This window comes from Fragaria vesca, linkage group LG3 (genome assembly GCF_000184155.1).
Source record: "Fragaria vesca subsp. vesca linkage group LG3, FraVesHawaii_1.0, whole genome shotgun sequence".
Taxonomy (NCBI): Eukaryota; Viridiplantae; Streptophyta; class Magnoliopsida; order Rosales; family Rosaceae; genus Fragaria; species Fragaria vesca.
Genome location: NC_020493.1, coordinates 17,972,875 through 17,989,426, shown reverse-complemented (window position 1 = coordinate 17,989,426; position 16,552 = coordinate 17,972,875). Strand labels below are relative to the sequence as shown.

General features: G+C 38.5%; 4 protein-coding genes across 5 annotated transcripts; 3 read left to right on the top strand and 1 right to left on the bottom strand.

The window, feature by feature from the left end:
• The first annotated feature begins 591 nt into the window (after positions 1-591).
• On the top strand, positions 592-2,708 carry LOC101297225 (actin-depolymerizing factor 2-like). Of its 2 annotated transcripts, XM_004294538.1 has the most exons (3): positions 592-716; positions 1,825-2,090; positions 2,177-2,708. In XM_004294538.1, exons 1-3 carry the CDS (start codon positions 714-716, stop codon positions 2,325-2,327), a joined length of 420 nt encoding a protein of 139 aa, XP_004294586.1. In that variant the 5' UTR covers positions 592-713; the 3' UTR covers positions 2,328-2,708. The 2 variants fall into 2 exon arrangements, with proteins under 2 accessions (XP_004294586.1, XP_004294585.1); XM_004294537.1 differs by lacking the exon at positions 592-716 and having other exon boundaries at positions 1,728-2,090.
• A 302-nt stretch (positions 2,709-3,010) lies between these two features.
• On the bottom strand, positions 3,011-6,079 carry LOC101295503 (putative pentatricopeptide repeat-containing protein At5g59900-like). The gene has a single exon (XM_004295885.1). The coding sequence runs from the start codon at positions 6,077-6,079 to the stop codon at positions 3,365-3,367; it is 2,715 nt and encodes a 904-aa protein (XP_004295933.1). The 3' UTR covers positions 3,011-3,364.
• A 4,456-nt stretch (positions 6,080-10,535) lies between these two features.
• Positions 10,536-11,594, top strand: LOC101295213. Its single transcript, XM_004295884.1, has 2 exons — positions 10,536-10,848; positions 10,987-11,594. The coding sequence occupies exons 1-2, from the start codon at positions 10,536-10,538 to the stop codon at positions 11,592-11,594; spliced, it is 921 nt and encodes a 306-aa protein (XP_004295932.1).
• A 3,397-nt stretch (positions 11,595-14,991) lies between these two features.
• Positions 14,992-15,632, top strand: LOC101296938 (histone H3.2-like). The gene has a single exon (XM_004294536.1). The coding sequence runs from the start codon at positions 15,067-15,069 to the stop codon at positions 15,475-15,477; it is 411 nt and encodes a 136-aa protein (XP_004294584.1). The 5' UTR covers positions 14,992-15,066; the 3' UTR covers positions 15,478-15,632.
• The last annotated feature ends 920 nt before the right edge of the window (positions 15,633-16,552 follow it).

Here is a 16,552-nt window from a genome sequence, read left to right as displayed (position 1 = left end):
AACACGATTCCTACTGTTAAGTAGTCAATGGATCATTCTTTATTAACTGCCACATGTTAAAATCATAAGGGTTCCTTGAAAAAAAATCAACATTTTTTGTGAAAATCTGAACTGTTCAAAGTTAATAAAAAATAAATTAAAATTTTGAATGCTTTAACAATCATTAATTCGGCTTAAATTTACGGAGTTAATCTACTCATATTATAGATCTTAGAATGAATAATAGATATTACATACCTCATTCTTTATTGCTGATCCCTCTCGTAGCATAATGGATGGTGCTATATGTATCATCTACTGATTCGTGGGTTCGATCAGCATCAAAACAATTCCAACAACAAAGAAGGAATAATGGATTTTTGATCGGAAAACTTGTCAAATTATCAATCCCTATCATGAAGTAATTAAGTACCAGTTCTTTCAAAAAACGTAGAAGTCCCTCTTTAAACAAAAACAAAAAAAATCTGAAAATGGAAAGGCAACATTTCCTTTCTCAATCAAAACCACGTGTCGTTCTCTAAGTGGAGAGGCATACTTTCTTCGTCCCCGAGTTGTCACGCACGACATGACCAGCATGTTGATATTTTAGAGAGAGAGAGAGAGAGATTCCAGACCCAGCTCTGAGTAGACAAGAGGGACACTCCTCCATTTTCCCTCAGGCCAAAACCCATCGACCTCATCCTCCTTTTTTGCTCAAGTTTTCTGCAACAGCCATGGTCAGTATCTATCTCCCCTCCCTCCCTAAGCATTTTGCTTTTTACTTTTCTCTGTTTTAAACTGTTTTGAATTTTGGTCTGTGATATTTGGTTTATGTTCCCTGATCTGTTATGGGTAGATCTGAATTTGGGTTTGTTTTGGTTTTCCCCATCATTCAATTTCTAGTTCATATTTGTCAAAATCAAAAATATGGATTAACTTTTTATTTACTAATTTTGGTTTTATGGAGATGATTGCATGTTGGCCCTGATTTTTTGAGTGTTTGAGTTGATAGCTTGAGCTCGTCGTCCGAAACGTATTCGTTTGATGTTGTTATTTTGATTGTTTAAAGTTTGCGTATGGTTGCCTTGCACTGCACCAATGTCCTAGAAATTGGTGTCTTATACATTTGGATGCCACTGAAATCTGATCATAATCAGTTGATCATATCAGCAAAGAAGTCAAGTAATCGCTATTGGGAATTTACATAGCTAGCTGAGCAGAGCTATATTCTAGGTTATTAATCAAGCAATACTCATTATCGCTTAGTTTCTAGTGATTCTCATCTATGCTTATAATTTCAATTGTAGTTTATTAGTCTGGGAAGGAAATCAGAACTTGTTTCGATATTGGTACTGGGGCATCTCAACTTGCATCCGTATGCTTTTCTTCAGTAACACTTTGAAACTTGGATTTCTGCGTAAAAACTAAAATAATCCGTCCCGAGTAGAGCGTCCTTTTCCTATTTACTTGCATCGAGTCGGCCTTGCTGTCTGCTGCAGTTGATCTTGGTTTACCCTATTTATACAAAATTAAGCACAAGGGGCCCTACATGGTCACCTTACAGATAAAGGGAGGTAGAAACTGCTGGGAACCCATAGTAGCAAGAGAAGTACAAGTCGTGAAGAACATAAGAAAAGGAGAGCGTGAAAACCTTGAGGCTGCTTTTGAATATAATGTTTTAAGAGCAGTTGGGTTGTTGTTAGTTGTTTTATTCATTTATTGTGCCAGATTTTTTAGTTCCATTGGGCAATGGGGATGTCTTGGTGTGGAAAAATGACAATAAATTGATTTAGCAATGAAGTTGGGTACCCTAATTGCATGGTATTGATATATACCTATGATCAGGCCAATGCAGCATCAGGGTTTGCTGTGGATGATGATTGCAAACTAAAGTTCTTGGACTTGAAGGCCAAAAGAACTTACCGCTTCATTGTATTCAAGATTGAGGAGAAACTGAAGCAGGTGGTTGTGGAGAAATTAGGTGAGCCAGCTCAAAGCTATGAAGAATTCACTGCAAGCCTTCCTGCTGATGAATGCAGATATGCTGTCTATGATTTCGACTTTGTGACTGCTGAAAACTGTCAGAAAAGTAGGATTTTCTTCATTGCATGGTAACATTAAAAGCAAAAACCCTCCTACTTTCCTGGTGTCCATATCCCGTTTCAATTTTTGCTCATGTTGTTAAATGTATACATAGGTCCCCTGATACATCAAGGGTGAGAAACAAGATGATTTATGCAAGCTCGAAGGACAGGTTCAAGAGAGAATTGGATGGTATCCAAATAGAGCTGCAGGCCACTGACCCAACTGAGATGGATCTTGATGTTATCAGAAGTCGTGCCAGCTAAGAACCGGTCTTTGCAATGGCGATTTTCCTCGAGTTCTTTTTTCAATTTATGCCAATGTTAATAGTTTGTGGGCTGTGAACCTAACTAAATTATGATACTTGGTTTGTTGATAAACCTTCATGTAGGAGGAATTCGGTTGTCTCAATTTATATAGCGAGATAGACGGACTTGGGCGATCGGTCAAGTCCTAGGGTCTCCAAATTTTCATATTTTGAGACAAAGTTGTATCATGTCCTGAAGGTAGAAATCTGGGTTTGTGTTTGCAACTTCAGAAATGTGTTGTTAGCATCATTGGTTAAGCAAATATCGAATGAGCTGTTATGTTGTGAAAATCCGAGATGTGGTATTGTTTGGATTGGAAGCTACTTTCTTACTCGGTCCAATATGATTCTGGTGAGGGAGTTATTTGCCATTTAATCTTCCTCTCACGACAGACAGGCTCAAAATAATATTTTTTTTGGGAAAATTGTTGCTTCAATAACGAACCTTGATCAGATTTACAATATTGTATAAATTGACCATTTTCTTTACTTGCAACCCAATTATCCTGAACTTTGCAATAGACAGGCATCGGTGAGATCAAATATGCACCAGATAGATTAACTTTCATTCCAAGTATGCAACAGCTATTTCAAGTGACTTAAAGGGGAAAAGAAAAAATCAGAGAACTATTACAAGTTGCAACAAAAGCCCTCTTGCAAGGGGTTTATTTCTCTCCATGCTGTGAATTAGGCATGTCTGAGCCTGTTGCTCATCTCCTTCAAATCGTCAATGGTACAATACACTGTCTCTGTAAGACTCCTACACCTCTAACCTTACCATACAGGAGCACTACAGGGTTGTAAATATTTACATAAAAGAATGGGGGACACCTCGAAAAGGTCCGATGTACACCTAAATTACAAAATTGTGAATACTGAACCATCACAGCTCTGGTAAGTACCAGAGAAGCTACAGTAACCCACTAATCCCCTGTCTGCTAACCTATTTGACAGATCAATGATGCTTCAAGAATGACTAGCAGTGGTGGACAATATTTACCTAGTAAGGGAAGTTCCACGACTTAGTGTGTTTAATGTAACTTGATTTGGTTTCAACCCTCTACTGATCATGTCATCACGCAACTCAAAAGCCTTGGTCAGTTCCCCGGTGACACAGCAACCATATATCAAAAAGTTATATGCTACAATATCAGGCTTCAGACCCCTATCCAGCATAACATCCCACAACCTAATAGCTTCTAGCAAATTGCCCGTCCTGCAATACTCAAAGATAAATGTTGAATAGGTGATGCAATCGGGGTAAATACCATGGTTTGTCATCTCAACCAGGAGCTCTGAAGCTTCATGAAAGTTGCCCATTTTGCAGAAACCCCTAATAAGTATATTGTATGTGACAGTATTGGCTGAGAACCCAGCAAGCATGGAATTGTGAAGTTGCACAGCTTTCTCCATGCTACCTTCTTTGCTGAAGTGATCTAAGAAACAACCATATGTGACGTGATTGGGAAGGGCATCACCCACGAGCATATCCTTGCAAAGAAGCTCGGCTTTATCAATACAGCCTGCCTTACATAATCCAAATATCAAGGCCGTGTATGTTACAACATTAGGGGAGCATCCTTCACCAACCATTATATCCCAAAGTCCAACTGCCTTATCAAGTTTTCCTGTTTTCCCGTATGCATCAATCATACTTGTATAGATTACAATATCAGGCCTCAATCCTTGATTATGCATCTCGTTTACGATACCAAATAATCTTTGGGTATCCTGTTGTTTAAGAGCTCCACAGATAAGTATGGAATAACACACTAGATCCATGTCTACTCCTCTTTCACTCATGTCACAACAGGCACCTAATGCATCATATAATCTTCCTTCCTTGCAATAACCATACAGTAGTGCGCTGTAGCACATCTCATTTAACTTAAAATTCTTCTTGTGAAGATCATCTACAAACTTTTTCGCTTCAGACACTCCACTCGTGGAACAAAGGCCACTTATTAAAGGTCTATATGTATATGTGTCCGGTAAAAGACCACTTTTGAGCATTTCATCAAGCAATTCAAAAGCTCTAGTAATGTTACCTTCCCGACAGTACCCATCAATCAAAAGATTGTATGTCACCTCGTTTGGCATAATGCCTCTTTCCACCATTTCATCAAAGAATTTACTTGCTTCCGGCATCATGCTTGCATGACAAAGACCTGAAATAATTGCAGAGAAGGTATAAGTGTTTGGTGCAATGCCTCTTCCCATCATTTCATGATATAGTGTAAATGCCTTCTGCAGTTCTCCTCCTTTGCAGTATCCACTTATCAGTGATGTGTAAGTTACAACAGTTGGTTCCACACTTCTACTCATCATCTGACTGAAGAGAGATTCCGCCACAGTCAACTTTCCAAACTTGCATTCCCCACTTATCAAAGAATTGTAGGGATACACAGTTAATCTGATCCCAGCATTGATCAATTTATTAAAATAACAATGTGCAGTGTCCAAAATTCCCCTCCGACAGAACGAATCAATCAGAATAGAATATGTTACATCATTGGGAAACAAATCCTTCTTCCCCATGTTGTCAAAGAGCAACTCCGCCTCATCCAGCTTCCCGTCTTTACATAAAGAATTGATCAATGCATTGTAAGCAAACAAATTAGGCACCACCCCAACTTCTCCCATTCTGTTCACTAAATCAAAAGCATCTCCAATCTTCCCCTTCCTCCTCAATCCCTCCATAAGCCCCGAAAGAGCCGCTTCACTTGGAACAAACCCCAGCTGAATCATTTCCTTCATTAGCTCCACACCAACCTCAAATTCTTGCACTCTACACAACCCAAGCACCAATGTACAATAAGTAACCACATCTGCTTTCAGTCCCTTCCGACTCAACATATTCTTGATTTCCACCGCCTCCCAAACCCTCTGGCTCTTGCAGAGCCCATGAATCAACACATTATACGTAACAACACTCAACTCACACCCATTTGACTCCGCGTACCAAATCACTTCCTTAGCCTTATGCAAATCCTTCAATTCACACAAACTCTTAACCACCACAGTGTACATATAACCATCCGGCCGAAGACCAACATTGACAAACTCATCAAACAGCTGCAAAACCACATTGAAATGCCTGATTCTCACCAACCCATTTAAAACAGCATTCAAGGTTCTAACTTCAGGCACCAATTTACACTCCCTCATCAACCTCACAACCACAACACCATCCAACACTCTCTTATTTTGCACATAGTTCTGCACCAGCAAATCAAAACCCAAACTCGACCCACATTCAAATTTCTTATACGAACTCAAAAGCCACCGGAAAACCTCATCTGGGTTCGACCCACGAAGCAATAGCGTCTGCAAAAGCGAAGTAGCAGGCCAGAAGAGGCTAGACTGAACCAGCGAGTGAATCAGAATGCAAAACGACGCCGTAGAGTGGTTGAAGGATTTATGCAAGCCCAGAAAATTAAAGAAACGCAAGGCTAACCTGGGATTACTCACGTTCTGGATCAGAACCTTCTCGACGTGGTGGGGTTTTAGCGAGGCTGAGATGAAGGGGTCGCTGAGGGCGATTCTCCAGCTCTGCTTCCCTCGAACGACGTCGGAGAGGTTGGAAATGAAGTGGGCGTCGTCGTTTTCGTCATTGTCTTTGGGGGTTGGATTGGAAGAGGTGCTGAGGTTCCTGGGTATGGAGTGAAGGAGAGGGTTTGGGAGTGAACGACGAGGACGAGTGAGCTTCATTTTTGGGTTGAAACACATTGAGAATTTCTGGATTTTTAGGATCGACCCATCGGTAGGAGATGAGTTTTGATTAATAATTCATGGGATTGTTTCATTGTCCATTTCGTTCAGTTATGCAACTTTTTTTCTTTTTCTTTTTCTTTCTTAAAACTAATTTATTTAAAACAAAATATAACGTGTAACTAACATATAGGTTCAGCACAGTACCATTTGGGCTAACGGCATAGTCTCCCCTTAATAGGTAGAAAGTTGTAACTTCGACTCACGAAGTTATAATATTTGAGTTATTTACCTGATAAAAAAAATTCGGTTCAAAATACATTGGTGTATTCATGTAAATAACCTCTTCAATTCATCGGTTGATAAGATTGGCGTTATCTTTGTCACAAACATGATGTTTCGAGGAGTAGCACAAACTTACAATTCTCATCTTCTTTAATCTTTAGTTTAAAACTCCCGCTACTCCAGTATTACTACGAGTAATACAAACCTATAAACCCAAAGTCTTATAACAATCCTTTGAGATCAATAAAAATTTGCATTTGTATATATTTCACCAAATCTACCATATAATCACCTCTATTGATCTTTGTACTCTTGCTCTAGTTTCAATATTGTATAAATCACCTCATTAGTTTCTAATTTCATAAATATTCGACATGAACACTACACAAGAGAATAGAAGTAGTCTTTTGTTACCCTAGTTGTCATAAAGCATTCGCTCATTTTAGAGTATCTCCAATGTATTGCTATTCAAACAAAATTATGCAATATGTCAATTCTTTAGATAAATAGGAGCTCTAACAATATGTATATCTAAATGATTGCTAAATCTAAATATTGCTAAATCAAATTATAAATTTTCAACCCAGTCATAAATTTATAAAGCAAAACCTATCTTCTCTATCTTTCTTCTGTCTAGGTGTATTGGTTTATGATTCATTATACATATCACATAACTTACAAATAACTGTTGCTGCTTAAACAAAATTGTTATATCAATAGCTAAGTTTTCAAACTGTTGCTAGATTTAACTAAAAATCGACTTATATCACTCTTAGCTTCTCGTGTTTGGGTTTTTAAAAAAATTGTTAGTTCATTCCAATATCTGATGTAACTTGATTTGACCATATGAGTATATATATAACCAATCCATGTATATTGTGAACGTTATGCAAATTCATTTTCAACATTGTATTACAATCAAACACCGCCGGTTCATCTTGGTGAAAAGATTGAAGTTATATTTGTGATTACTTGTTTCCCCATGTGAACTGTATGTATTTAGTTCATCACACAAAGGATACCGACTACCGACTTCATACTAATTCTTATATATTCACGTATATGAGTTGACACTTTTGCATATCGTGAATATCTGATCTACATGACTAGCTACATATGTATTGGTGGTACGGCCTTCACGAGTATTTAGGTTTGGATTGGTAACGAAATGCTACATTTAATCATGCTTGAGGAGTCCAAGACTTTCATAAAAATTAAGGTACGTGGTTAGTAACATGTAACAATCTTGTGAAACAAACATGTCTTTACGGTATAGGAGCCTCTAAAAGGTAATGTTGGCATTTACTTGGCAATGTAGATGTTGAACCCTATGGGTATTTATTTGAGATTATGTAATCATACTCAGAATATTGATACTTCTACTCTTATTATTACTTGGGAAAATGCCCATTTACACAAAATCAAAAAAGTCATACCCCTTAAATGAAAAAAAAGAAGTCAAAAGCCCATTCTGAAGACAATGACGTTTCTGCCCTGAATTTAATTTCAACCACTAAACTCTTCTCTCTCTCTCTCTCTCTTCTTCTTCTTCTTCTTCTTCTCCGACCAGGTCTCCTCCACTAGATAATCAAGGCCGGAGATTCGTCTTCTGTCGCCGTTGGGAAGAGGATCGACGTGAAGGAGCTGTCAAATCTAGAACCACCGTGGTGGAGCCACTAGCTTCTAATTTTCCCGATCTGGATGTCCGTTCGAAGCAGAAGCGGCGCTGCCTCGCTGACGAGCTTCTCAATCTCGACCTCGACCTCGATCTTCGACCTCACTCGCTCCAGCCGTGTCTGCCGCGCTTGGAACTCCATCTCCGATCAACATATCGTGGCCAACGCCTTCAAATCGCCATGAAAACTGCCTCCGAAGACTGCGTCTGCCGCGTTCACTATCGAGACATCATCCAAGCCACCAATGACCTCCGATCTCTCCTATTCGACGTCGACTCCCTCATTTATACAAGCTGCGACTGTTCGGGAAAATGTTAGAGTTACCGGAACAGCTCCGGGGCTATCCAGACCTCACCAAGATAACACTGGTTAGCACAGAACTGAAGGGTGACCATATAGAAATACTGGAGAAGAAGCTGCCAAAGTTATGGGTGCTTTACCTTGGTTATAAGTCTTTCGAGTTACAAACAATGGTTTTCTCCCAAGGAGGCTTTCCTCATCTGGAATTTCTTACCCAGAGCATAAATTCAAGTCAGTTAGAGGTTTTATTATTATTTTTTTTATCCTTACGTTTGAATATTGAGGTTAGTAAGTGATTATTGAGGATTGATAAGTGATTATTGAGGTCAGTAAGTTATTATTTGAGGTTTGTAATCTGATTATTAAGGGCCAGTAAGTGATTATTGGGTGTCAGTAATTGGGTGTCAGTAACTGATTATTAGGGGTCAGTAACTAAATTATTGGGTGTCAGTAACCAAGTTATTAGGGGTCAGTAACTAAGTTATTAGGGGTCAGTAACTGATTATTGGGGGTCAGTTACCGGTGATCGGAATCCGGCGACCAGGGAAATCCGGCAACCAAAGTCCCGCGGCCGGTGACCGGAGTCCGATAAGGTTCCGGCCAAGTATTCTCTCTCTTCCATTTTCTCTCTCTATGTATATTTAAGGGGTGAGAGTAAAATAGTCTTAAAATAATATGGTTTGTTAAGACTTTAGTAAAAATTTGTACATTTGGGCATAAAAAATGTTACCTTATATTTAAATGGGCTAATGAAAAAGATTGTCATTGGAATGAGAAATGAGAGGTTTAAATTAGTACTAAATGGGCATTTTCCCTTATTACTTTGTAAATGTATGACATGCCCGTGATTATAGGAAATTTTGTTACATTTACACTATTAATATTTTGGTTAATCAAACTACTACGTGTTGGAAAAAGTGTGAGATTAGGGCAACTCCAACCATGGTCTTGGATTTGGAATCCTATATCAATTATAAGATCTCTTTATTGCACTATTCATTTAGGACTCATTTTCTCATCTCCAACAATGAGTCCTATATGAGGTCTTATATTCATTTTTGTTGATTAAAATAAGTTATATGTGGTATATTTATGAATATTATATTAAATAATATGTTAATAACCTTATTAAGTTAATAAAAGTTCACAATTTTTATTTTATCACAAAATTTTAAATTATTCTTATAATTAAATATAATTTTGTTAATTAAAAAAATAATTAATACATACTAATTTTTTGTCGTTTTATGTCGGCATATATGACAAATAATCAAATTATTGACAGATATTATCTTGTGTTGTGTCGGTGTATACGACAAACAACTGAGTTCGGATGTGATTATCGTCGCCACATGTCAAACACTAATTGGCTATCTAGATTACAGGTTATATTTGTCCGACACGTGTCATATCTTATCTTTTTTATATCATCTCAAATTGTCCATAAATATGAGGTCATTATCATCCTCATTCCTCACAAATTCACAACACTCTTCTCATATCAAAATCTTCATATTGTTTCCTTTTGATTTTGTGAAACTGTTTTTCTACAATGAATCATTTGACAATATGGTTTATGAAAGATCAAGAAGAGGCCGTTACGAGAAACCAACGAAGATCCATGATGATGTCTGCTGCTGCCTTGCAAATCCAAGATCTGGAAGAAGAGGATTCACAATGGGGTGGTTCTTCGGAAGGTCGTTCGTATACTGCCAGAAACAGAGAGATCATGGATCAACGTCTGAAAGCTTTATACTTCACGGATCCATGCAGGTACGAACCAAATATATTTCGTAGAAGGGGTTTTGATTGATCAAAAAGAAGAATCTACTTCAACCGATATGCCCTTAGGCACGACCTTACATAACATAGAAATCACACTTGGAAAGGGTGGACAATTAGCTAGAGCAGCAGGTGCTGTAGCGAAACTGATTGCAAAAGAGGGGAAATCGGCCACATTAAAATTACCTTCTGGGGAGGTCCGTTTGATATGCAAAAACTGCTCAACGACAGTCGGACAAGTGGGGAATATTGGGGTACGTGAACCAGAAAAGTTTGGGTAAAGCCGGATCGAAATGTTGGCTAGGTAAGCGTCCTGTAGTAAGAGGAGTAGTTATGAACCCTGTAGACCATCCCCATGGGGGTGGTGAAGGGAGGGCCCCAATTGGTTGCAACCTTGGGTATTTGACAGGATGATGCGCGACGTGGCCAAGTACGATCCATATTTTGTTCAAGGAAGAGATGCGACTGGGACAGTCGGCCTATCCACTGAACAAAAGCTTACATGCGCCATGAGACAACTCACATATGGGGTCACATCCGACTTTTTTGATGATTACATGGATATTGCAAAATCCACTGCCATCGAGATTTTGGAACACTTCATCAGAGAAATATGGAATGTGTACCATGAGCATTACCTCCGTCGACCAACACCGGCAGATCTGCGACGGCTTCTCGACAAGGCAGCAGAAAGAGGATTTCCAGGAATAATCGGGAGCCTCGATTGTATGCACTGACAGTGGAAAAATTGTCCCACCGGATGGGGAGGGCAGTATACTGGCTATAAGGGGAAACCAACAATCATCTTGGAGGCAGTGGCATCCTATGATACTTGGATTTGGCACGCCTTCTTCGGCCTTCTAGGTTCCCTAAACGATATTAATGTCCTTGGACAATCACCTTTGTTTAATGATGTGTCTCGTGGTGAAACTCCTCAGGTGAGCGATGAAGTACAAAATAGGCATTATGGGCAATGTTATTACCTTGTTGATGACATTTACCCAAAATGGTCCGCATTTGTTCAAGCAATCAAAAACCCGAGGACGTCGCAGACAAAACATTTCACAAGGATGCAAGAAGCATACAGAAAAGATGTGGAGAGAGCTTTTGGTATTCTTCAAGCTCGTTGGGTAATCATAACAGGGCCAACTCGTGGATGGAGTAATGAGAATCTTCAGTTCATCATGATGACATGCATTATCTTGTATAATATGATTGTTGAAGATGAGCATGATGAAGATGCAGCTGAGCCATTTGATCCGAATGACATTCTCACCATACCAAAAAAGGCACATATATATGACAGAATCCTTGATCAAGACACCTCTGTTCATCGCAATCCGAACATGCTAAATCAATTCATGCATCGCTATTGGGAGGTAAGATGTCCAGTGATGAATAAAAACCTCAAGGATGATCTATTTAATCACATGTGGAGCATGAAGCTGCAAGCTGATGAGAATGACCAGTGATGAGCTTTAAATTTATTGCTTTCAATAAGTTGCTGGTTTCTCATGGCCTTTCTTTTTGCTTTTGCTTTCTTGTGTTGTGTGGTGTGCAGAGAGCTTTTGCTTTCTTGTGTTCTGTGGTGTGCAGAGAGCTTTTGCTTTTGCTTTCTTGCGTTGTGTGGTGTGCATTTGCCTTTGCTATTCAATAAAAGTTAAAGGTTTTTATGTCGAGTGATTGCTTTTTATGAATGGTTATCATGTGCCATAAAAAATAATAACTTTTTATTCATAACTTAAAAAAAATTACAACTAGAAACAAACAACAATATTTATTTAGGTCTTTCAAAAAAAAACAACAACATTTATTTAGGTAAATTAAATGGATACTTCCTAATTGATGATTCTAGTTCATCCATTGTGTTTCATGAACCAGAACATAATTGGCCAAGTTACGGTTGCCTCCTTCGGTTGGTGTTTGATACTCGGTGGGGGCTTGATCTTAAGGGTTCACCGGAGAACTTGAGGGTGCTTCCTCCCTATTAATTATCTCTTGTTGTCTCCTTTCCCAATAACCCCTCTTTCTTGGAGTATCGAACGTTGATAGATCAACCATCATAATACGATCATCCGAAGCGCGTTGCTCAAGTTGTTTAATTTGCTCAAATTGTTATTGCCTTTGTAGATATTCACGTTCACTTTGTTCTTGGGCCTTTTGCATTTGAATGCGTAAGTCATCCGCATCTTGTTGCTTGCTTTTTTTCTTTGCTAGCTTTTGAGCTTTTTGTCCTTGAGGTCGTGCTTGTCTTGTTGTAGTTGGCTCCGCTTCATTGGCTTGTGCTCCATCTTCTTCCAAGTTGATAGGAGTATAAATACGCGAGTTCATGGCTTCGGTGGAAGGCGTTTTCCCAAACTTGATAGTATTTTTCAAGTATCGCCAACAATGATCATAAACAAAATCCGTGTCAACTTTGTCATAGTAAATTGACCTAGCTCTCATGAGCTAGACACAAAATGAAGTAATATTTATTAATACTCATGAGCTACACAACAAATTAAGTAATTTATATATTACTTACACTAAAATATATTGTCTTTTAGCATGAGTAAAATTAAATGCTCATATGCTCATATGCTCATGGTTACACACTTAGCAACCTAGCTAGACCATAATTTTCTATAAATTAAATGACAAAGAATAAATAAAACATTTTGTTAACATATGAATAATATACTTACATCGTCTTCCTTATTTTCGCCGCTTCGGTGGTCCGCTTCGGCTTGGGTAAGAGATTCGCGCCACTTCGTACATAGCGGACTAAATACCTTCCAACGAGCCTTACAACTATCTGATGATCTCTTTACGCAAGTCGTCGGTTTTTGTACATTGTACTCGGCCGATATACGCTCCCACATTGTATTCGCCGATTGATTTGTTCCGGTGGCACCGTCGGTGGTGATGGTGATCCAAGCTTGGCAAAGAATAGCTTCTTCATTGTGTCTCCATGAATCCTTTCTTTTGCCCATTTTTTTCTCTTGGAAAAAAAAATTTGAAGAACAAGATGTAGTGAATAAATGAAAAGTTTGGAAGGAGAAAAGGATTTTGGTGTGAGGAATTTGTGAAGTCTTGGGTTGGTATATATAGAATTCTTAAAAAAAAAGTTCCCAATGGATCTATACATTTTTTATGTTATTTCTGATTTTTTTTGGTAAAAGGAGTTTTATAATGAGGTAAAAATGCTGGGCCGTAACTTTTTTTTTTGACCGTTGGACCTCGCAAACACTGACCGTCCATTTCAAAGTCTCGTGTGAAATCAGAGCCTTTCATTTCAGGATCGTTGGAGTTGCACAACGGTCAGCAGGACAGACCGCTGCACATGACGTGGGGCTCGGCTGTGCAGAGAGACGCGCGAACGTTTCTGTAGAGCAAGTTACGCGCGTCGTCAACTTAAACGGAGCTGGAGCGCATGTTCGTCTCCGAGTCCTTGCTGAGCGAGTCGCGTCAGGGTCTTCTCTGGCCCAGCCTAAAATCCAGTCTTGGTCTTGGAATTGTCCCAAATATAAGACTGAAAATAGGACTTGGTCCTATATTTCCAAAACCAGAACCCATTTTTTGGCCCGTTGGAGATGAAAAGTCCATATATAGGACTGAAACTGGGTTTTAGGCCCTCTGTTGGAGTTGCCCTTAGTATATGATCATTTGAAATCCTAATTGAGTACCTGAAAAGTCATGTTTAAGTTATAAAGAATAATACCACACACATTAATACTGAGATATTTTGTGTTAGACCATCTCTTACTATAGGCTAAAAAACCAAATTTAGCCTATGTTTACTTCCACCATAAGCCAAATTACATTTTCCAAGATAAAAAATTTTGCTTGAGCTATTTGGTAAGCCAAATTTGACTTATGAAGTTTGTAAGCTAAAATTAAATGTTATTTTATTCAACTTTACATTTCTCATTTTAATTTACATTATTATCAAAATAAAAAATTCGTTACTAAGAACCATCGCGAATATCTCGACAAAATATTTCATATGAGCTCCATATCGAATATATTTATAAAATATTTTTTTATGATTAATTATTGATTTAAACAAATATATGAGAAAAGAAAAATAAATGACTTTACCTTAGGTTTTAGCTTACGGTGGGAGTCTTTCTAAAGCTAGCCAAAATGCTATTAATTTAGTTAAGAATTTAGCTTATGATGGGAGAGTTTGGTAAGCTAAAAAAAGATTTCAAAGAATATTCTTGTTTTCTAAGCTAAATTTGACTTACGGTAAGAGAGTTTAACTCCATACATGTTTCTCGTCCAGATTAATGAAGGGGGAGGGGAGAGTATCGATATTATTAGACCTATGTGTGTTGAACTCGTGTGAATTGTTGGCAACTTTTGTATAAAGTATATGGAGTATCCTTAGTATGACAATTCTTTTATTCACAAATAAAAATAAAATTATAGGTGTATGAAATTCGGAGTCATGGAATTAGGTTTGTAGTTCCGTCGAATAGAGAGGTATATTTTCCCAAAAAAACAAAAGAAATAGATGAGTCAGGGAATGATATTATAAATCAAGTCCCGAAACATATCCCATTGGGCACAACAGAAGCACGCGGATCGCGATCTCCACCACCTTCTCTTACAATATCAGCCATCCATTACAGTTTTAATCAACGGTCCAAACTCTCTCTCTCTCTCTATACACCCGCCCAAATTTCACCTCTCACTCTCTGCTTGAAATCCCATTGGTCATAACAAGAGCACGCGGATCGCCATCTCCACCACTCTCCCTTACTATATCAACCGTCCATTATAGTCCCTATCAACGGCCCAGATTCCCTCCCTACACCCTCCTAAACCTTTCACCTCTTCTCCCCTTTAAATCCCCCCAAATCTCATCCCCAAATTCCCATCATCATCATTTCAACCTTCTTTGAATCTCGTTCTCTCCCCAAAACCCTCCAATCCCTTCTCTTCTTCTCCCAAATCCCAATGGCCCGTACCAAGCAAACCGCCCGGAAGTCCACCGGAGGAAAAGCTCCACGCAAGCAGCTGGCCACCAAGGCCGCCCGAAAGTCTGCTCCGGCGACCGGAGGAGTGAAGAAGCCCCACCGTTTCAGGCCCGGAACCGTGGCTCTCAGAGAGATCAGGAAGTACCAAAAGAGCACTGAGCTTCTGATCCGCAAGCTTCCCTTCCAGAGGCTTGTGAGGGAGATTGCTCAGGATTTCAAGACGGATCTTCGTTTCCAGAGCAGCGCCGTGGCGGCGCTTCAGGAGGCGGCGGAGGCATACTTGGTGGGTCTGTTTGAGGACACTAACCTGTGTGCGATTCATGCCAAGAGGGTGACCATTATGCCCAAGGACATTCAACTTGCCAGGAGGATTAGGGGCGAGAGGGCTTGAGAGAGATCTGATGGCAATTTGGGAAGTGATTAATATCTAGATGTAGATTTTGGGTTTCAATTCTCAGGTTTTGGTTTTCCCAGATCTGGAATTGGGTTGTTTTATCTTTGTAATTTGCTAATGGAAATCAAATGGGTATTTGGATTTATGTTGATATCGTTGGCTTATCTTTTGCTGGATACTGAATGTTTGATTTCTCATATGTTTTTCTGATTCTTCATTTTTCATATTTGCCAATTGTGTTGAATGAAGTCTTCAGAGTTTTCCCACTACACAAGCTATGAACATAAAATTGCACCTGACAGCAAAAAAGAACATAAAAGCTATGAACATAATACTGGGCCAAATCTTCAGGGAGGGGTGTTCAAAGTTCACTGACCGAACAATAGATTCACCGTTTCGTTTTCCCTCATTAATTAGGCTCTCTTCACGAAATTATTTGGGTATTATGAAGACCAAGATATCAAAATATGAACCTGTTTCTTTTGTTTTTTTAAGCGGCAAGAGATTTACACACAATTTTTTATGGTTGAAAACCTATCATTGTTATTCGTGAATTTCTTTTATTTTCAAAAGTTAAAAAAGTGTTAGTGCGACTTCATTGTAATGAATAAACTAGAATTTCTCATACCACGTTAGCCCTCACTTATTGTTTTTCCTTCCATCTTAGATATAATACACATTGGAACCTAAATTTAGGTTTAACCAATCAAATAAACAAATTAGTATGCGACTTGATTATGATTGTTGACATCTTGATCATAGTTTCTTTGGTTTATCGAAAATTCAACAATTTCATGAGTCAAATATGTAAGTCATTCACATTCATGAAATGTTGTAACTTGCGAGCAAGGATTCGAGAAAAATTGATGTAAAACAAAGTTGATTTTTTTTTTTTTTGATAATGTAAAACAAAGTCATTCACATCCGTATACATGTACAAATTACAAAATGCCAACATAAACCATAGTAAACTAACCGAAGTTAAGGTAAAAGGTCTCCGCTCTCCAAAATGAGATTTTGAATTTTGAATTCTGTGGAATTAGAGGGTGGATCCCGCTTTTTATTTTTATTT